Source organism: Rhinopithecus bieti, unplaced genomic scaffold, assembly GCF_001698545.2.
Source record: "Rhinopithecus bieti isolate Rb0 unplaced genomic scaffold, ASM169854v2 scaffold_15283, whole genome shotgun sequence".
NCBI classification, from domain to species: Eukaryota; Metazoa; Chordata; class Mammalia; order Primates; family Cercopithecidae; genus Rhinopithecus; species Rhinopithecus bieti.
Genome location: NW_016808172.1, coordinates 505649 through 525434, shown reverse-complemented (window position 1 = coordinate 525434; position 19786 = coordinate 505649). Strand labels below are relative to the sequence as shown.

The 19786-nt window shown below is 59.3% G+C and overlaps 2 protein-coding genes across 10 annotated transcripts in view; both read right to left on the bottom strand.

Annotated features, from left to right (window-relative positions):
* The window catches only part of ARHGAP45 (Rho GTPase activating protein 45), a 21514-nt gene extending 15854 nt beyond the window's left edge, over positions 1-5660 (bottom strand). Inside the window, exons 1-4 of one of the 9 annotated variants that reach the window (XM_017885647.1) lie at positions 5168-5287; positions 4597-4758; positions 3843-3921; positions 2584-2914 (exon numbers count right to left, since the gene is read on the bottom strand). In XM_017885647.1, the coding sequence (XP_017741136.1) occupies positions 2584-2914; positions 3843-3921; positions 4597-4758; positions 5168-5205 (610 nt within the window). In that variant the 5' untranslated portion in view covers positions 5206-5287. The other 8 variants (XM_017885650.1, XM_017885645.1, XM_017885646.1 and 5 more) reach the window with 8 other exon arrangements.
* A 94-nt stretch (positions 5661-5754) lies between these two features.
* ABCA7 (ATP binding cassette subfamily A member 7) overlaps positions 5755-19786 on the bottom strand; it is a 26055-nt gene continuing 12023 nt past the window's right edge. The window contains exons 25-49 of the mRNA XM_017885657.1: positions 18973-19175; positions 18668-18716; positions 18395-18499; positions 18157-18311; positions 17804-17928; positions 17620-17718; positions 17146-17400; positions 16560-16592; positions 16257-16434; positions 16000-16169; positions 15428-15605; positions 15083-15198; positions 14180-14324; positions 13969-14092; positions 12862-12991; positions 12669-12789; positions 12524-12586; positions 10914-10915; positions 9138-9275; positions 8728-8869; positions 7641-7775; positions 7456-7559; positions 7065-7157; positions 6155-6395; positions 5755-6057 (exon numbers count right to left, since the gene is read on the bottom strand). Coding sequence (XP_017741146.1) covers positions 5902-6057; positions 6155-6395; positions 7065-7157; positions 7456-7559; positions 7641-7775; positions 8728-8869; positions 9138-9275; positions 10914-10915; positions 12524-12586; positions 12669-12789; positions 12862-12991; positions 13969-14092; positions 14180-14324; positions 15083-15198; positions 15428-15605; positions 16000-16169; positions 16257-16434; positions 16560-16592; positions 17146-17400; positions 17620-17718; positions 17804-17928; positions 18157-18311; positions 18395-18499; positions 18668-18716; positions 18973-19175 — 3260 coding nt within the window. The 3' untranslated portion in view covers positions 5755-5901. The remainder of the gene's footprint in view (positions 6058-6154; positions 6396-7064; positions 7158-7455; positions 7560-7640; positions 7776-8727; positions 8870-9137; positions 9276-10913; positions 10916-12523; positions 12587-12668; positions 12790-12861; positions 12992-13968; positions 14093-14179; positions 14325-15082; positions 15199-15427; positions 15606-15999; positions 16170-16256; positions 16435-16559; positions 16593-17145; positions 17401-17619; positions 17719-17803; positions 17929-18156; positions 18312-18394; positions 18500-18667; positions 18717-18972; positions 19176-19786) is intronic.

The window sequence follows — 19786 nt, the reverse complement described above, 5'->3', positions numbered from 1 at the left end:
CCTTGGGGACCCGCCCGGCAGTGCACGGGGCCCTCGTCCAGCGCCGGGTGCGCCGTCCCGCAGATACACATGGCGCAGCCGTCGGGGCGCGGAGACCGCGAGCGCGTGGGGCCTGGCGGCTGACCGATGGGGGTCTCCGGTGGCCAAACCGGCTCCGGCCGGTCCGGAGGCCCCGCCCCCGCGAGAGAAACCCCGCCCTGGCGTCCCGTTCGCCCCAGTCAGGGTCCTTCCTTACCCGCAGAGCTTCGAGGTGGGGAGGGTCGAGGACGGGCAGGGAAACTGAGGCCCAGACCTGAAGCCCGGGAACGAGGAAGCCCGGGAAAAGTCGGGGTGAACCCGGGCCCCCCGCACCGTCCATGTGGGCCCCCTCCTAGCTGCCTGCACGCGGGTTCCCAAGCTGGGGGGTGGACCCCACAACCATCGCTGCAGGCAGGCGGCCCCATTTTATAGACAAGTCACCTGACACCTAGAGAGGGAATGGGCTCGCCAGGGTCTCAGCAGCTGAGAAGCATCGGGACTAGAGCCCACATCCTAGTGGCCAGGGTCTCCTCTGGCCTGGGGCGGCCCCGAGACGCACAGAAGGCGCCCCCAGCCGGCAGCGGGGGATCAGGCCTGTTGTCCCAGCACTTTGGGAGGCGGAGCCCGGAAAATGGTTTTAGCTCTCAGGAGTTCTAGACCAGCCTGCGCAACATCGGGAGACCCCGGTCTCTACAAAAAGTACAAAAATTGGCCGGGCGCAGTGGCTCACGCCTGTAATCCTGGCACTTTGGGAGGCCGAGGTGGGTGGATCACTGAGGTCAGGAGTTCAAGACCAGCCTGGTCAACATGGTGAAACCCCATCTCTACTTAAAAAAAAAAAAAAAAAGCCGGGCACGGTGGCACTCGCCTGTAATCCCAGCTACTCGGGAGGCTGAGGCAGAAGAATCACTTGAACCCAGGAGATGGAGGTTGCATTGAGCTGAGATCTCGCCACTGCACTCCAGCCTAGGTGACAAAGTGAGACTCTGTCTCACACACACAAAATCCAGGCGCAGTGGCTCATGCCTGCTGTAATCCCAGCATTTTGGGAGTCTGAGGCACGCGGATCATGAGGTCAGGACTTACAGACCAATCTGGCCAATATGGTGGAACCCCATCTCTACTAAAAATACAAAAATTAGCTGGGTGTGGTGGCACACACCTGTAGCTATAGCTACTTGGGAGCCTGAGGCAGAAGAGTCACTTGAACCCAGGAGGCAGAGGTTGCAGTGAGCCAAGATCACGCCACTGCACTCCAGCCTGGGCGACAGAGTGAGACTCCATCTTGCCATCTCAAAAACAATAAAATAAAATAAGCCAGGTACAGTGGCTCATGCCTGTAGTCTCAGGTACTCAGGAGGCAGAGGTGGGAGGATGGCTCGAGCCCAGGAGTTCGAGGCTACAGTGAGCCTCGATCACACCACTGCACTCCAGCCTGGGCAACAGAGCAAGACCCTGTATCAATCAATCAATAAATAAATAGAAAAGAAAAAAAGAAAGTGCCCCACCCTGGCTGGCCCAGTTCGGACCTCCTGCAGGAGCCTGGGAGCTGAGCCCCGCCCAGGCCAGGCCTCCAAGGAAGCGCCAGGACCGGAAAGGAACCGAGATTAGGGTTTCCCCAGGAAACCAGCCTAGCCCCCGCCCATGGGACCAGATAACCCAGGGGCTCCCACTCCTCCCAGTGGGGACCGGGCCTTCCCCAACTAGCGCCCTGAAGGTGCAGAGGCCACTCCAACACTTGAGGTCCAGTCCTGGCTCTGCCCTGCACTGGCTGGGTGAGCCGGGGGTCAGGGCCTCACTAGAGACTCAGTTTCGTCATCTGTAAAATGGGCGCCTGCCGGGAGCAGATCAGAGCGCCTGGCATGACCCTTGCACTGTGGTTTCTAGGAGGAGCTGGGAGCTGAAGGCAGCACATGAGGTGCCCGCCTGGGCTGCCAGGGACAAACAGGAAGCAGATGAAAATAACTCGGCAGGAAGCAGGGCTGTCAGCGGCCGCGTGGAGGAGAAAACGGAACTGCTGGCCTGCAGGCCGCTGGGTCCCAGCACCTCCAGCCGCCTGATGCCCCCATCCTACCCCTCGCTGTGCCTCCTGAATCTCTTTCCATTCAGACCTCAGCCAACCCCCAGTTTGCTTCGTTTCAAGACACAGATCTGCCCCCATCTGTCCTGTGCTCTAACACCTTCTATAGCTCCCCATTGCCCTTCTGCCTGGCATTGTCATGCCTTCATCCTACACCAGCGGCACCCCACACCTTGGCCTCCAAATGCATTCTCTGTTTCCATGTTTCTGAGCCCATGCATGGGACATTTCCTCTGCCTTTCCCTCCTAATTGCCATCAGATCCTTTAAAATAAATAAATGAATTGGGCACCCTCCTGAGCCAGCGTACGCTCAGAGACTCCCCCACCAAATTCCTACACATCCCTCAAAGCCTTAGCTGTCATGGCCTCTTCCACACAGCCCTCCCTGCCATTCCCTTCTGAGCCTCCCCAAGTCCCTCCTTCCACCCTCCCTTGGGTCTGGCTCTGTCTTCCACCCAGGCCTCCGTGTCCCCATGGCTCTCACCGTCATGCAACACACACTCCTTAAGTTTCTCAAGGCCCTCAGCGAAGCGGGCCACGTCCGCCAGCAGATGGGAGATGTCCTCAACGCTGTCCGGGCCAGCGCCCTCGGTGGGCTGCTCGCCTGGGCTGGCAGCTGTCAGCGGGCTCCGGTGGCTCCGGCCCAGTGTCCAAGAGGCGGCACCCGACAGCGGGAAACCAGCTGCGCTGGCGTGGCGGCTCAGGCTGGTAGGCCGCTTGAGGGTGCCTGTGGCCTTGGCGCTGGAGGACCCAGCGGGCAGCTCCAGGCTTGGTCCAGGGAACACGGCATCAGCTCCATCCTTCCTGGGCAGCTCCTTGGACAGGTCCGAGGGGAGCTCGTTAAAGGGATTTCCCGGCGTGGACACTGCCTCAGTTTCCCCAGAAATGAAGTGGGGCTGTGGAGGGCCATCATCACCCCGACCCCATAGGGGCCAAAGGCCAGAGGTCACAGGGCTGAGATTTGGTAGTGTACCCCCCCACCTGTTACCCAACATCCTCTTCCCTAGAGCTTTCACAAACAACGGTCCCTACCCAAACCACAGCCGGGGCGGGGCCTGCGGGGAGGCGCGGGAGGGGGGTCCCCACTTCCTGGTGGGGGTGGGGAGGGTCCTCAGCCCTTCAAGCCCCCCTCAGACTCCTACAACGCAGCTACTTTAAGTGAAGACACTTCTATGTCCGTACCTCTAAAGGTCCATGGACCCCCAGAGCCTATGGACAGCCCCAGGCCTGTAGACATCCCAGACCCCCAAGCTTTGTAGACCCCCAAGCTTTGTAGACCCCCCAGCTTTGCAGACACCCCAGGTCTGGAGACACTCCCCAGCCCTTGAACCTGGTGGATCCCATTAGAGGATCTGCTGCCCCGTCAAACATTAACCCAATGGCCAGGCCACAGCCCTCCCATCTCAACGGCTCCCAGAGCCCCCAGATTGCCTAAGCCCCCAACCTGCAGAGGCCCAAACCCAACATTGTCCCAACTAGGCACCCTCCCTTCCTGCAGCCTGGGCCCCGCGGCCAGCCCTGGATAGAGTGGAGGGAGGCGGCCACCACTCCCAGGGTCCCTACCGTGAGCTGAATGCCGGGGTCCCGGCCTCTCTGCTGTGGCCCCCGCCGTCCCGCCCGGTAGGGGCTGTAACTGGCATGAGCCCCCAGCCGCCGCCCCAGCATGGGCCCCGAGTACAGGGCGGGTCCCTGTCCCCCTGCGGCCCGGTGTCAGCTCCAGGTCTGCGCCCGGGCTCCACTCACCCCCGAGGGCTGCGGGCTGGGGCTTCCCGCGCGGTTCTTTTTCGAGATGGAAGGGGTTTTCATGAGCTCTCGTTTCTTCCTGGAGAACATGATGGGGCCCAGGCCGCGAGCCCGAGGGGCGGGCTGGGGGTCTCAGCGCTGCAGCTCCCGGCGCTGGCCGCTTCGGGACCACATTGTCGACGGCCACCCCCTCCCCAGCTGTCAGGCCCACGTGACAGGCCCGGCCGTCACTGGCGGGCCCTCCCCCCAACAGGAAAAGGCTTCGGGGAGGCGGCGACGCGGCCTCGCCCCCGACCCTTCCCGGCCTCAGCCTGCAGCTCTGCCGAGTGGGCGCGAAGGTGAGGTCGCAGGCCCCGCCCCCAGCCCCGGGCCGCGCCCCCCGCTTCCGCTTTCGGGAGCTCGGAGCCGCGCGGCTCGCGGGGTGGGACGGGGAGCCCCTGCCTGACGCTGTGGCCCTTGGCGGGCACAGGGCGGCCGACTGCAGGGCGCTGACCCTCACTCCCGGACGCGACTGGGCGTGCACAGACACGTGTGCACGATGACACGCAGAGACCCGGACCTCCACACGCACTCAGACGCCACCAAGCTCCCGGAGCCTCGCCCTCAGACCCCAGACACACGCTCAGGCCGAAGCTGCGCCCCCTACAGCCCCCTTTTCCCTGAAGGCAAGACCCCGCTCCACCTCCTCCCCTGCAGACCCAAGGGTGTGGCCAGGCCCCAGCAGGGCGGGGCAGAGTAGGGTCACCCCCATCACCTGCTCTGCAGCCCCCGGAGGTGGGCCAGGTCGAGGACACTCGGGGAAACTGAGGCCCAGAACCGAAGTCCTGGGTGCAAAGACTTCCAGGAAGACTCAGAACAGTTCAGGTTACCCGGCCCTGTCCTTGTGGGCCCCCGCGTCCACCCGCTCCTAGGCTGCCTGCACAGGGGTTCCCAAGCTGTAGTGTGGACCCCACCATCGTCAGAATATGCTGAGGACACCTGGTTACCTCTCAGCAGCCCTGTGGGCCGTATCATGTTGCCCCAGATCTCAGCGCTGCCCTTAGCAAAGGTCCCCAGCCCCGCCTCCCATGCTGCATTCCAGTGGCTCTGGACCACCGGACGTGCTGGGCAGCAGGACGCAGGCACCCGTTGCTGATAACAGCCTGAGGCGGCATTGGCCAAGAGCTGGGGCATCTGCAGGCGTACAGATCCCAGCCTCCTACCTTCCCCAACCCCATCCCCAGTGTGAACTCTCTCCCTCCCCAATTCTCCCTGCTGTCCCCTTCCAGAACCCAAGTCCCAATCCCAAAACCCCAACCTCTTTCCCAAACCCCATTCCCACCTACCTCGGGTGGGAGGGGCAGATCTCTGGGGCACAGGACATGAAGGCCACATCCCCTTGCTCCAAGTCCGGCTCTCCAGGCCTGGGTCCAAGTGCAAACCCAGCCTAGCAGACCCTTGAGAACTCTTTGCCCCCGACTCATGGCTCTGAGGGCCGGGATCAGGGGGTGAGGGTCAGCTGAATGTGGGATGGGCTTCTGGCCCGGCCAGGAGGCCTGTGCTCCGGGACACTGGGCTCCTCTAAGCTTCCCAGGACATTCCTGAGCCCTGACCTCATCCCCACTTCATGGCCAGGCACTTAGTTACTGCCCTTAGGTGCCAGCCCCACGTGGGCGTGCAAGGACCTGGGGATGGTGACCAGGCCCTTATGAGGCCCGCACTCCTTATGATCCCCAACTCCTGGGCTGGCCACAGAGGCATTTACAGCTGGGGTCCAGTCAGCTGTAGACACATTCACACCTGCGTCCTACAAATTGCCACTTGGCCTTTGTGGGCACACTCAGCTTGCAAGGGGCCAGCCATATCCACACACATGTGCAGGCAGCTGTGTGGACATGTGTGCAGCCTGGCACAAGAACACACATGCACATGGTTTCACCACCACCACTTCTCTCCAGCCTTCTCTTTATTTTCTCCAGGGCACCAGCCCCTCTGCCAGCCTAAGTCCAGGGCGCCTGGGCACTCTACCCTAACCTTGCCATTCCCAGGGCCTCCCCGCGGCCCTGCAGGGGAGGGAGGCTCAGAGCACAGTCTCCGCAGTGCTAGGGTCATCGAGAAACTGGCTGATGCGTTTGGGGCGCTGCAGGCCTGGCGCGGGGTCCACTCCCACTCCTGCCTCCTTGTGCTCCTCCGCGTCCTCGTCCTTCCCCTGGTCCTCGGAGAAGTACAAGAATACCTGGCGGTGGGCGGCCCAGAGGGCACAAGGGGGCGGTCAGCCCACGGGCCTGGCCCCCAGCCTGCCTCCCCCAGCCCGACCCCGGCGCCGGGATCACCTCCTCCAGCATCGTCTGGCTCACAGAAAAGTCCTCCACGCCGTGCTCTGCGCCGTGCACCGCCAGCACTCCAAAGACGCGCGCCAGGGCGCAGCGCCCTCCCGACGGCAGCTGGAAGCGCAGGCGGCACCCGTGTGCCTCGCGCAGCTCCGCCCCAGGGAACTCGGCCGCCACGAACGCCGCTGCCGACTGGGACCTCTCGGCGGGAACCCGCAGGGTCAGTGTGTGGCCGGCCGCGAATCTGCAGTGAGTGGGGCCAGGGCTACCGGATAGGGCCTTTCCCAGGTCCCACCTCAGCTCACCCTCCAGCCCCTACTACTCTCTGGCCCCGCCCCATACTTGTACCTATGTTAGCGATCAAGTGGTCCTCCCACCTCAGTCCCCCCACCCCCACCCGCGTAGCTGAGAGCACAGGCACACACCACCATGTCCAGCTAATTAATTTTTTATAGAGATGGGGTCTCCCTAGGTTGCCCAGGCTGCTCTCGAAGCTATCAGTCCACTTGACTCCTCTTTCGGACACTCCTCTTTTGCCTTTGCACCCTACCCCCGCCCACACAATGAATACCCCCATCCACTTTCCTATGGCCCCGCCCACTAACCAGCCCTCCCCTAACTCCACCCATCAACCCACCCTCACCTCTCCTGGCTGCACCTTCTCCAACGCACACCTGGTTATGCTTTCTGAATCCACTCAGAGCCCCCGGCTCACGCCTCCTGGTCCTGCGCCCCGAGCACACCCCAGCCTGTCTCGCCCCCTCAGTCACCCCTGCAGGACGATCTAAAGCCCTGGCCATCTCTCCAGTTGAAGCCAAACTTTCCTCACCTGGCCCTAGGTCTGGCCTTTCCCCTGAGCCCACCTACGTGCCCACCCTCACCCCACACCCACCTGGAGGCCCCGCTCGCTCACCTGCTTTTGAGATGTTGCGGGCTGCCCAGGCAGCAGAACCGGCCGTTCACCATGATGGCCAGGCGCGAGCAGAGCGCTTCACACTCCTCCATGCTGTCGGGACCCGGCACCACGAGCTCTGTTGAGGCCTGGGCCACCTGTGCCTGGCGCCACACTGCCTGCTTCCCCGGGCCTGGACCACCCTTCCGGTGTGGACGTCTCCCCACCCTTCCCCAGAGCGTTCTGATCCTGGCGCCGCGTCCCACCTCTGTGTGTCCTGACACCCCGGGTCCTGGGGCCCTCGCCCCACCAGGGCCAGGACCCCCCATGCCCTGTGGCCTTGTGCTTTGGGGATCTCTCTCCAGGCCTGGATCGCCTTAACCACACCCCAGGACATCCGCGCCCGGCGCACCTGTGGGAGGTGAGCATCACTGAACGGCCCTCCCGCACCACGGCCAAAAGGCTGTTCCAGAGGAAGCGCCGCGCGCTGGGGTCCATGCCTGTGGTCGGCTCGTCCTGGGGAGCATGGAAAATCCCATAAGCAAGGCCCCGTCTCCGTCGCAGGCCCCACCCCACCCCAGCACCGCCCCCACGCACCAGAAACACCACGGCTGGGTCCCCAACCAGTGCCACGGCCGTCGCCAGCTTGCGTTTGTTCCCTCCGCTGTAGGTGCCTGCAGGCCTGTCTGCGTACCGTGAGAGTCCCAGGCGCGCTAGGCCCGAGCCAGCAGTCTGTGGGGTGGGGCCATAGTGGGCATGGGACTCATATTGATGACTAAGGGGCAGGGCCACAGTGTGGCGGGGCCAGCACTGAGTGTGGAGCAGGGGCACAGTGGGCATGGAACAGGGCAAATGTGAGAATGGGACAGAGCCATAGTGTGGTGGGGGCAGCGGGAGTATGGGGTGGAGCCTTGGTGTGGGTGGAGCTGGGATGGGTATGGAGCTGGGCCATGGAATGGGTGGAGCCAGCATGGGTATGGGGTGGGGCCATGGTGTGGGTGGAGCCCACATGGTTATGGGATAGAGCCATAGTATGGGTGGAGCCAGCATGAGTATGGGGTGGGGCCATGGTGTGGTGAAGGCAGCATGGGTATGGGCGGGGCCATGGTGTGGGTGGAGTCAGCATGAGTGTGGGGCGGGTCCATGGTGTGGGTAGAGTCAACATGTGTCTCGGCGGGGCCATGGTGTGGGTGGAGCCAGTAGGGGTATGGGGCCGGGCCAGAGAGGGCATGGTGTGGGACAGGGTGAGGGTGGGGCAGGCCAGGGCAAAGCCAGGACACCCCAAGCAGAGAGAAGAGAAAGGGCTGCAAACTGGGAACGGCCACAGTGAGAAGCTGACGGTGAACCCAGCGACAAAGGTGCGAAGCCCTAGGGGTGAGGCGGAAGAGGAGCAAGTGGGCAGGGCCACAGCGGGAAGACTTAGGGAGAGAGGGGGCAACGTGCAGCGGAAGAAAGGGTTGGTGGACCAATGAGAATGTCGGAACTTGGTGGGGCGGGACAAAGAGGAGGGCTAGCCAAATCTCTATTGGACCAGGATGGGTGACAGAGGCCTAAGGGAAGGAAGGGGGCAGGGACAGGGGTGGAGCCAAGGCGAGAGCTTGCAGGATTGGGCCAGGCTTTAGGGGCACGGCCTGAGTCGGGTGGGCCCTGGGCGGTGACAGCAGTGGAGGCAGAGTGGGCTCACCTGGGCAACCTGGGCCTCCGGGACACCGCGCAGGCGTGCAAACAGCTCCAGGTGCTCACGGCCCGTCAGCAGATCAAAGATGGCATCGGATTGAGGGCAGTAGCCCATGCTGAGGTGCGCAGCACTGGGTTCCTGGGCCACGCTGGGGTGGGGATGCAGGGGGCTCAGAGAGCTGGCTAGTCCCTGACCATACTGGTGGCTAACACAGGGGTCTCAGGGCCCACCCATCCAGGGCCACGATGGTAAGGGACAGGGGTGTCTCAGGGCCTGGTCCGCGTGTGGGATGTAGGGGTGCACACGTCCCAGAGGCCATGCAGGTGTGAGGTCAGGAGCCCAGTCCACGCACGGGAGGTGGAGGGATGGGGAACAGCAAGGCGTTCAGGGCCAACCCTGCCCACCCCGACCCCTACCTGGGTTGGGCCCCCTCACCTGGTGGCCTGCCAAGCACAGCCTCGCCCCCGCTGGCCCAATGTTGTCCCCAGTCCACCATGCGAAACGTGGGACGTTTTTCCCCTGCTCCGTTCACGCCCAGGGCCAGCCCAAAACCACTGCAGGGGATGCCCACAGATGGGGTGCTCAGGTGAGGGCCCAGGGCCCTGGGGTTCCAGGCCACCTCTTGATTTTCTTTTTTTTTCTTTGAGAACCAAGGTTTTTGCTCTTTTACCAGGGGGCTGGGAGTGCAGTGGCCGATTTCTTTGGGCTCCACTGGCAACCCTTGCCTTCCCGGGTTCAAGCAGTTCTCCTGGCTTCAAAGGCCTCCCAAGGTGCTGGGCTACAGGCACGCGGCCAAATCACGGGCCCAGCTAATTTTGTATTTTTTTTTTTTTAGGTAGGAGAACAGGGTTTTGCCATGTTGGCTAGCTGGTCTCGGATCTCTTGGACTTCGATGATCCACCTGCCTCGGCCTTCCTAAAAGTGTGGATTACAGGCGTGAGCACTGGCGCCCGGCCTCTTTTTCTTTTTTGTTTTTTATGAGATGTAGTCTTGCTTTGAAATCGCCCCAGGGCTTGAAGGCAATGGTGCAATTCTCGGCTCACTGGCGGCCTCCGTCTTCCTGGGTTTCAAAGCAATTTCTCCTGTCTCAGGGCTCCGGAGTAGCTGGGACCTACAGGTTTGTGCACCACCCAAAGGCCCAGCTAATTTTTTGTTATTTTTAGTAGAGAGGGGGTTTTGGCATGGTTACCAGGGCTGGTCTCGAAAACCTCCTTGATCTCAAGTTGATCCTCCCACCCTGGCCTCCAAGTGCTAGGTTGGGCCGGCGCGGTGGCTCAGCCTGTAATCCCAGCACTTGGGAGGCCGAGACGGGCGGATCACAGGAGGGTTCAGGGAGATCGAGACCATCCTGGCTTATACGGTGAAACCCCCGTTCTCTCTAAAAAAATACAAAAAAAAAAAAAAAAACAGCGGGGCAAGTGGCGGGGGCGCCTGTAGGTCCCAGCTTACTTCGGTGGCTGAGGCAGGAGAGAATGGCGTAACCCTGGAGGCGGACCTTGCAGTGAGCTGAGGATCCGGCCACTGCACCTCCAGTCCCGGGGACAGAAGCGAGGACTCTGGCCTCAACAAAAAAAAAAAAAAAAAAAAAAAAAAGTGCTAGGGTTACAGGGTGAGCCACCATGGCCCGGCCTCAGGGCACTCTGATTTTCTGAGTGTCCATTGGAGGGCCCGTGTTTGGGGCCCCAGGGGAGCTTGGGCAGATACTGGGGTATGTAGGCAACGGCCATAGCTGTCCACTTAGCAGAGAATGGGCTTTTGGCACAAGTGGGTCCCCATCAAAGCCGTATTGCAGCAAGTGTTTCAACAAATTATCAGGGCATGAGCTTTTCCATATGTTTCTGGGGCATTTACTGGGTGTACTTAGGCTGGGTTACACAGTCAGGCCAAGGTTGGGAGAGGTTTGGCCAGCACACATTAGGGGGCTTAGTATCGATATACTGTTCGGCCAGGCCCGGTGGCTCACAACCTGTAAACCCCAGCACTTGGGAGCCAAGGGCAGGACAGATCATCTGAAGGTCAGGAGGTCAAATCAGCCTGCCAACATGGTGACCCCATCCTGTACTAAAATACAAAAAATTAGCCGGGTGTGTGGCCACACCACCTTGTAATCCCAGCTACTCAGGGGGGAGGCTGAGGCAGGAGAATGGCCTGAAACCCAGGAGGCAGAGGTTTCAGTGGAGCTGAGATCACACCACTGCCACTCAGCCTGAGGTGGCAGAGTGAGACTTTGGTTCAAAAAAAAAAAAAAAAGGGGCCAGGTGTGGGTGGGGGCTCACACCTGTGATCCCAGCACTTTGGGAGCCAAGGCGGTGGATCATTTGAGGGTCGAGTGGCAAGGACCGGCCTGCCAACATGGTGAACCCCGGTCTCTACTAAAAATACAAAAATTAGCTGGGCATGGGTGGTGTGTTGCTGGTGGTCCCCAGCTACTGGAGGAGGCCGAGGCTGGAAATTTGCTTGAACCCAGAGACAAGCGAGGTTACAGTGAGCCCGAGATTGGCGCCATTGGGGCACACTAGGCTGGTTGACAGCAAGACTCCATCTCAAAGGAAATTATATATATTTATATATATAAATCCCATATATATTATATTTTAATATTTACATATAATATACATATTATATATATTTATATAAAAATCCCATATATATATATATACACACACACTGCAATGTGTGCTAACAAACAGCACTTGTTTGCAGATGTGTACCAGCCCTACTAGGTGGCCAATAAGTGGCATACAGCAAATAAATTTGCACATAGTAGGGTGCTTGAATGTGAACTGGTACAAAGCAGGTGCCTGATAAATGTTGGCTGTGACAAATGCTTGGTACAGATGTGTATATAATAGGGGTCCAATAAATTCTATTGGTATTTGATAAATGTTGATGGACACAAAAGTATTCAGTACACCTCTTTAGTGAGCACAGTGTGTGTTTAATAGATGTAAGCAGGCAGTAGGTGCTTTAATGAGGTTTTGCTGGCTCAAAATAAACACACAGGCCGGGCGCGGTGGCTCACGCCTGTAATCCCAGCACTGTGGGAGGCTGAGGCGGGTGGATCACGAGGTCAGGAGATCGAGACCATCCTGGCTAACACGGTGAAACCCCGTCTCTACTAAACATACAAAAATTAGCTGGGCATGGTGGCGGGCGCCTGTAGTCCCAGCCACTTGGGAGCCTGAGGCAGGAGAATGGCGTGAACCTGGGAGGCAGAGCTTGCAGTGAGCCGAGATTGCACCCCTGCACTCCAGCCTGGGCAACAGAGTGAGACTCTGTCTCTAAAAAAAAAAATATAAGGCCAGGCGCAGTGGCTCATGCCTGTAATCCCAGCACTTTGGGAGGCCAAGGCAGGTGGATCACGAGGTCAGAAGATCCAGAGCATCCTGGCTAACACAGTGAAACCCCGTCTCTACTAAAAATACAAAAATTAGCCAGGCGTGATGATGGGCGCCTGTAGTCCCAGCTACCTGGGAGGCTGAGGCAGGAGAATGGCGTGAACCCAGGAGGTGGAGGTTGCAGTGAGCCGAGATGGTGCCACTGCACTCCAGCGTGGGTGACAGAGTGAGACTCTGTCTCAAAAAAATAAAATAAAATAAAATAAAATAAATAAAATAAAATAAAAATAGGAGCACAAATATTGGCACACAGTAGATGCCCAATAAAAGGTGGTGGATGCACAGTAGTTGCTCAATAAAGGGCCGTGGGCACATAGTAGGTGTTCAGTAAAGGATGATGGGCAGGGCATGCAGTAGGGCAGCCTCTCACTTTCTCTGCACCAGGCCTCCACCCCTGGACTCACCTCACCAGGGGGGATCCCCAGGCACAAACGGTCAACAGCTGGCATCCTCTGCCCATGGTATACCTGGAAGAGTACAGGTCCTTCAGAAAGGTGAGTGGGCCAGTGGGAGCCCCCCCAACCCAGCAGTCAACCTGGCCACACCTACCTTGGTCAAGTTCCTCAGCACCAACACATCTCCCTGGGTGGTTCCTCGGACCACCCGCTCCCGTTCACGGGCTACATCCTCATCCTCCAATCCCAGGGGTGGCAGGGACCTCACCTTGGGTCTGGGGACAGAACATTTGTGGGCCTAAAGTAGGTCCTTGGCCCCTGCCACCCTCTCTGTAGACCTGACTAACTGTGGCAGGAGTTGGCTTCGGTGCTGCAGCAGTAGTGTGAAGAGAAGGAAGACGGGCCCCTGTATCACCATGGCCAAGAGGTTCTTGCCGACCACCTCCCAGCGCAGGGGTGACTGGAACTGCCTGTCTCCTGTGGATATAGAAAGGAGGGACTGGGTCCATGAGAGTCTAGGTTTCTGGCCCCTTCTCTGTCCATGTCACTCTGGATTCTTAAGGGAAAGGAACACAAATTGGATAGACCACTCAGCTGGAATCTAATTGGCACAGAGAACAGAAGTTTTATCACCTTCCTTAATTAGAGCCTTAGGCCTCTTGTGATGTAATCTAAGATAGAATTAGCTTTATATGGCTGCTTTCTTTTTTTTTTTGAGACGGAGTCTCGCTCTGTCGCCCAGGCTGGAATGCAGTGGCGCGATCTCGTCTCACTGCAAACTCCGCCTCCCGGGTTCACGCCATTCTCCCACCTCAGCCTCCGAGTAGCTGGGACTATAGGCGCCCGCCACCACGCTCAGCTAATTTTTTGTTTTTTGTTTTTTGTTTTTTTTTGAGACGGAGTCTTGCTCTGCCTCCCAGGCTGGAGTGCAGTGGCCGGATCTCAGCTCACTGCAAGCTCCGCCTCCCAGGTTTACGCCATTCTCCTGTCTCAGCCTCCCGAGTAGCTGGGACTACAGGCGCCCGCCTCGTCGCCCGGCTAGTTTTTTGTATTTTTTAGTAGAGACAGGGTTTCACCGTATTAGCCAGGATGGTCTCGATCTCCTGACCTTGTGATCCGCCCGTCTCGGCCTCCCGAAGTGCTGGGATTACAGGCTTGAGCCACCACGCCCAGCCAATTTTTTGTATTTTTAGTAGAGACGAGGTTTCACCGTATTAGCCAAGATGGTCTCGATCTCCTGACCTCGTGATCCGCCCGTCTCGGCCTCCCGAAGTGCTGGGATTACAATATGGCTGCTTTCTTGTACCTCCAACGTGGCCCAATCTTGCGGCCACCTAAGAACCCTGGCTGTCTCCCTGGCGGGGCTGTTTGTCTCCACTCTGTATAATTAACTCTAGGTCTCCAAGGGTGCTAGCTATCTGTAGCCATGGCCCCACCTGACAGGAAGTTCTCACCCAAGCGCTCAAAGGCATCAGCCATGGCCTGGTTCCGCACCATGTCAATGAGCCCCCGGCCCAAGCAGAAGTGGGGGAAGATAAGGAAGACCTGTTTCAAGATCCGGCTCACCTCCTGCAGCTTCTGCTCAAGGGCAGGAAGAGGGATGTTGGTTAGGGGCTGAGTCCAACAACCCAACCCAGCCCAAGCCCCAGCCTCATGGTGCCCCACCTGATCAGAGAAGAGCTCCAGCACAAAGGTGGCCATACTTCCATTGATGCCAATAAAGAGGTTTATGCAGGTGAGTACCACATAGGCCGTGCTGGGCACGGAGAAGAAGAAGGAGGCTGGGTACATGAGCGGTGTGATCGACCAGCTAAAGGGACAATAGGAGTCACTGGAGTAACTACTCAGACTGAGAAGCCCTGAGAGGAATAAAAATCTCCATTCCCATCTTCTCTGCCTTAGACCTAGACATTTTCACCCAAAGCACATTTCTGGTTTTTTTTTTTCTTTCTCTTTCTCTCTTTCTTTCTATTTTTTTATTTTTTGAGATCGAGTGTCACTCTTTTGCCCAGGCTAGAGTGCAGTGGTGCGATCTTGGCTTCCTGCAAGCTCCGCCACCTGGGTTCACGCCATTCTCCTGCCTCAGCTTCCCGAGTAGCTGGGACTGTAGGTGCCCGCCACCACGCCTGGCTAAATTTTTTATATTTTTAGTAGAGACGGGGTTTCACCGTGTTAGCCAGGATGGTCTCCACCTCCTGACTTTGTGATTCGCCTGCCTCGGCCTTCCAAAGTACTGGGATTACAGGCGTGAGCCACCATGCCCAGCCCTTTCTTTCTTTTTAGAGGTCTCTCTATGTTGCCCTCCTGACCTCAAGCAGTCCTCCTGCCTCAGCCTCCCGAAGTGCTGGGATTACAGGCGTGGGCTGCCTTAGACCTCTATTAATATGAGTCAGTACAAGATGAGCTTTTAAGGCCTCCTTGGCACACCACTGAATTGGATCACACATGGTATCACCCCAGACCTCCATATCCTCTCCTTGGGAGCTGCTGTAGAGTTCTCTCAGCAGCATTGATGGGGAAGGCAGTAAGGGGCAGTAAGAATAGTCCCTGAGGGACTGGGGTCCTCACCCATACAGTAGTAGCAACAGCAGGAGAGCAGGCAGGTTGGCAGGGGCCACATATGCCCTCTGCTGGAAGGCCAGAAAGATGAGCACCACGATGCACGCTGGCACCAAATAGTTACACTGCATTGGAGATGGCAGTTACCTTTATCAGTGTGAAGAGGTGGGGACTACCACCCTCAGCCCTATTCCCACCCTGACCTCCTTGCTTTTTGAGAAGGAAGACACAAAGTCTCCCACAATCCTTAAGACTTTACCCAGGCCATCTTGGACAAGCCCCTGCCTAGAAGGGGCCAGACAGGGCAGTGGCAAGCAGTGGCTGGGCCCCCACCCATCCAAGCAGCCCCCGCACCATGTCCCAGAGAAAGTTGCCGAGCCAGTAGAGGGTGGGGGACAGGCCCCCCATGAGCTGCAGGTGCTTGGCTCGGGTGACTCGCTCCTCAATGAGGACAAGAGTGAAGCTGGCCGGGACGAAGGACATGGCAAAGACCACACAGATGGAAACGAGGACATCCACCGAGGAGGCCATCCTGGAGGTGAGGACATGAGGGCTGTTGTAGGGTGAGGGCACATGGGTTGCTCAGAGCAGAGCTGAACACGCCATTGATGGGACACAGGTCTATGGGGCAGTCAGCAGTGGCAGAGATGGTGGGGGCAATTTAGGGATGACGGTGCCTGGGATTTGGCAGCAGAGGTTGTACAGGTCTCAAGACAGGATAAAGGTTGGTGGGACGAGGATGTGTTGGGGAGGCTGGGGCCCGCGGAGCCTGAGAAGGTCCCATTTCCCTGGCCTAGGGAGCAGAGGAACAGTTTCTGTCCCTCATTTATAAAGCAAGAGTATGTCAGGGTTCAAATCCAGCTCCCACCACCTCAAACGACAGAGAAGTGGAGACAGGGTAGGACATGAAGGGTGGAGGGACTCACAGTGCGGCCTCAGACAGCTGCTCCTTGGTGAGGTTCAAGGGGTGGTTGAGTGTGGTGATGCTGTGGGTGTGGCGAGCCGGGCCTGGGGGCAGGTGAGCACGTAGGAGTGCGTTGTTGGCTCGGTTGACAAAGGCCACCATGGAGTGCCAGCCTTTGTTGTTGAACCAGATCTGGGTGGGGGTCAAGGTCATAGGGTCAGGGCAATGGAGTTGGACCTCGCTGTGACAGGACGCCCACCTGTCACCCCCAGTTCCCACCTTGAGGCTGTCCCGAGAATCCAGGCTGTTAGCCCAGGCTGTGAGGTTATTCAGGACACGGTCGAGGGCCCCGCCAGGCAGGGGGCTCAGCAGCGCCCACAACTCCTCCACTGAGTGGCCCAACTCTTGGCCTGAGGGCAGGCTTGGGTCTCGGCCCCCCAGCGAGAATCCTCCATACCTATGGGGCCACGTAGGCAGGGAAGGGGAGCTGAGGGCCGGGGAGCTGGGAGAGCTCCCAGGGGGCAGGCAGAGGGCATGGGAGTGGAACTGGGGCAGGGGACCCCAAGCTAGACCCCTCCTCACCTGACCTCATTCACCCACTTCTTAGTCTTCAGGCTGTGGGAGAGATGGACAGAGACACAGGCAGAGACAGGGATGTGGGACAGAGAGAAATGGTGAGAGGGGCCTGCAGAGTCAAGGGTGGGACAAAAGAGAAAAGAAGGCCAGGCACGGTGGCTCCCGCCTATAATCCCAGCACTTGGGGAGGCCAAGGCAGGTGGATCATCTGAGGTCAGGAGTTCGAGACCAGCCTGGCAACATGGTGAAATCCCGTCTCTACTAAAAATACAAAAATTAGCCAGGTGCACTGGCACATGCCTGCAGTCCCAGCTACTTGGAAGGCTGAGGCAGGAGAATTGCTTGAACCTGGGAGGTGGAGGTTGCAGTGAGCTGAGATCACGCCTCTGCATTCCAGCCTGGGCGACAGAGGGAGACTCCATCTCAAAAAAAAAAAAAAAAAAAGAGGAGAGGAGGGCACACAAGACCCCCAGCCCGGAGCCCCAGGCTGGGCATCCAACCTCTCCACCTCCTCCCCCAGGACCACACCAGCCCCACCAACCCAAGGACCCACGCTATAGCCAGGGAAACTGAGTCCTGGGGCATGGCTCACCCCTGGCGCACCAGGCGCGGGTAGGTCTTGACCAGGAAGTCAGATAGGTTCCGGCCCGTCAGGTTCTGAATCACTTCCCCGGAGCTGGTCACTGCCTGGGGCGGAGGGGGACCACCAGCTGCAGCCGGGCAGTCAGGCAACAGGCGCCGGGCGCCGGGCCGGCTACACTGGCAGTCTGGGGAAGGAGACTCTGGGGTCCAGTTGCCACTGGCCAAGACCTTGGCCACTTCAGCAGGAACTTCTGGCGCCGAGAACCTGCAGACAATGGGCTGTGCACACTCAGGGGCCCAGCAGGGTCAAGGTGCGGGTCTGTGGGCACCCAGCTTCTGGGGGCTCCTGGAGACACAGAGGCTCCCAGCTCCCAGGTGGGCACAGGGGATGCTCCGGTTGCCCCCTGAGGCCCCTTGGCCAGGGACCAGATGGGAAAACTGAGGCCAGAGAGGGGCAAAGTCCAGGCCAACGAGATGCCCTCACCTGTTGAAGCTATTCTGCGTGGAGGGCTCCTCCAGTCCTGCCTCCTGCAGCAGCGCCTCGAGCAGCCGGGCACGTCCAGGGTCCCCTGGGGCATCCTCGCTGTGTGTGAGGGGAGATGGAGGGTCAGGGCTGTACCCCCAGATCTCTAGTCTTCCTGCCACCAGCCCCTTCCTTCTGCACCCACCTGAAGAAAGACACCTGAGCACCGTACATGGTGGGACTGAGCCGCAGAGCCGGGTAGTGCCCGAAAGGAGGCACGATGAGGCTGAACACAAGGGCCAGGCCCACAAAGAGGGCAGGCAGCACGATCTGGAGGACCAGCCCATCAGCTGCTGCTTCCACCCACCTTCCAGGTTTGCTTGCACCTGCCCTGCTCATGCTCTACAACCACCCATGGCTCCCCAGTGCCCTCAATAAATGTGCTCTGGGTTGAGAATACACACGGGGGGTAAGGGTTTGAATTAGGCCACTGAGTGGATGGCCAGGGTAGGAAACTCAGGGACTCCCATGCGACTCCCTGGTGCTGGCCCCCCTCACCTGTGCGAACAGGCCACAGCGGCTGCGGTGGGCAAGCAGAAAGCGCTTGAGAAGCAGGGCCTGGAGCTGCTGGCGGGTCAGTGCCCAGCCCTGTACCCGGCCCACGGTGTCTGGCCCAGAGCCCTGCAGGGCCTGGGTCTCTGGGGCTGACCCAGCTGTGAGGGATGAGAGGGTCAGTGCTCACGCTGCTATGGGTGGGGGTGCTGGGAGAACCACAGGGCCATTGGGGAAGACTTACCTGGCTCCCCATTCTGCAGCGCTGTCTCTTCCAGTGGCATCTTGAGCCGCAGGGTCATATCTAGGCCAGCAATGCCCGTGCACGGGTGCTGCCCACAGCTGCCATCTGCAGGGCCATCGGGGTCAGGGTCAAAGTTGAGGATCAGAGATTGGGGGATCAGAAATCAGGCATAGGGGTAAAGGTTATGCCTTGGGCCAGACTAAGCCAGGGATGGGGACTTGGTCTCAGTCCCACTCTGGATCGGGGTCAAGGGTCAGGGAGCTGCAGCCGCACCCTCCGTATTTGTGTCCACAGCACAGTCCTCCACCACCTTCAGGAAGATCTGGGGAGACAAGCGGGGGCTCAGAGCCTGGACACCCACAGGGGGAACTGGGGGCTTATGAGCCCCCCACCCCTCCTACACCATGGGTCCCCCAGGCCTTCCCAAGGGACGTCTGAGCCACCAGAGCTCCTCATGTGCCATGCCTCCTCCCTGAATGTCCTTGCTGCTCATAAACACACTGCTATTCATCCTTCAAAACACCACCTCCTCCAGGCAGCCCTCCTGGCCCCACCTCACCACCACCCAGGCCTCACACCTCCTCGAGGCTGGTGTCGGAGATCCCGTAGCCAGTGAGGCTCAGCTCTGCCAGCCGTGTGTCTAGCTCTCGGAAGAGTGTGGTGAAGCTGCCGTCATGGGCACCCGTGTAGGGCAGCACCAGCACCAGTTCGTGTGGCAGCTCCTCCACCAGCCGTGCCCCGGGCACCCAGTGCTGCACCAGGGCCAGCAGCTGAGGAGTGCCTGTGTGGACAGAGGGGTGCTTCAGGGAGCCCCAGCTCACGCCCCACCCCAGTCTCCCTGGGGAAGAGGCATTGGTGACCTGTGAGGGGACGGTCCCTGCAGGCAGAGATCAGGGTTAAGAACTTAGGCCAGGCTCGGTGGCTCACACCTGTAATCCCTGCACTTTGGAGGCCGAGACAAGGGGATCACTTGAGGTCAGGAGTTTGAGACCAGCTTGACCAACATGGTGAAACCCCATTTCTACTAATAATGCAAAAATTAGCCAGGCATGGTGGCACCCACCTGTAACCCCAGCTGCTCGGGAGGCTAAGGCAGGAGAAATGCTTGAACCCAGGAGGCAGAGGCTGCAGTGAGCCGAGATCACACCACTGCACTCCAGCCTGGGCAACAGAGCAAGACTCAAAAACAAACAAAAAAAGCACTTGAGGGCAGCGCTGGACCTAGGGTAGGAGGTTGGGGTAGGTTTGTCTCTGGGCTCAGCCCTGGTTGGGTTAAAGGTGGGGTCAGCGTTCAAGTTCATCTCATGGTTCAGGCTCAGCCCAGGGATGGGGGGCATCATCTCAGGTCCACAACTGCCCTCCTCCTCTCCATCCCCCTCCCCTCCCCTCCTC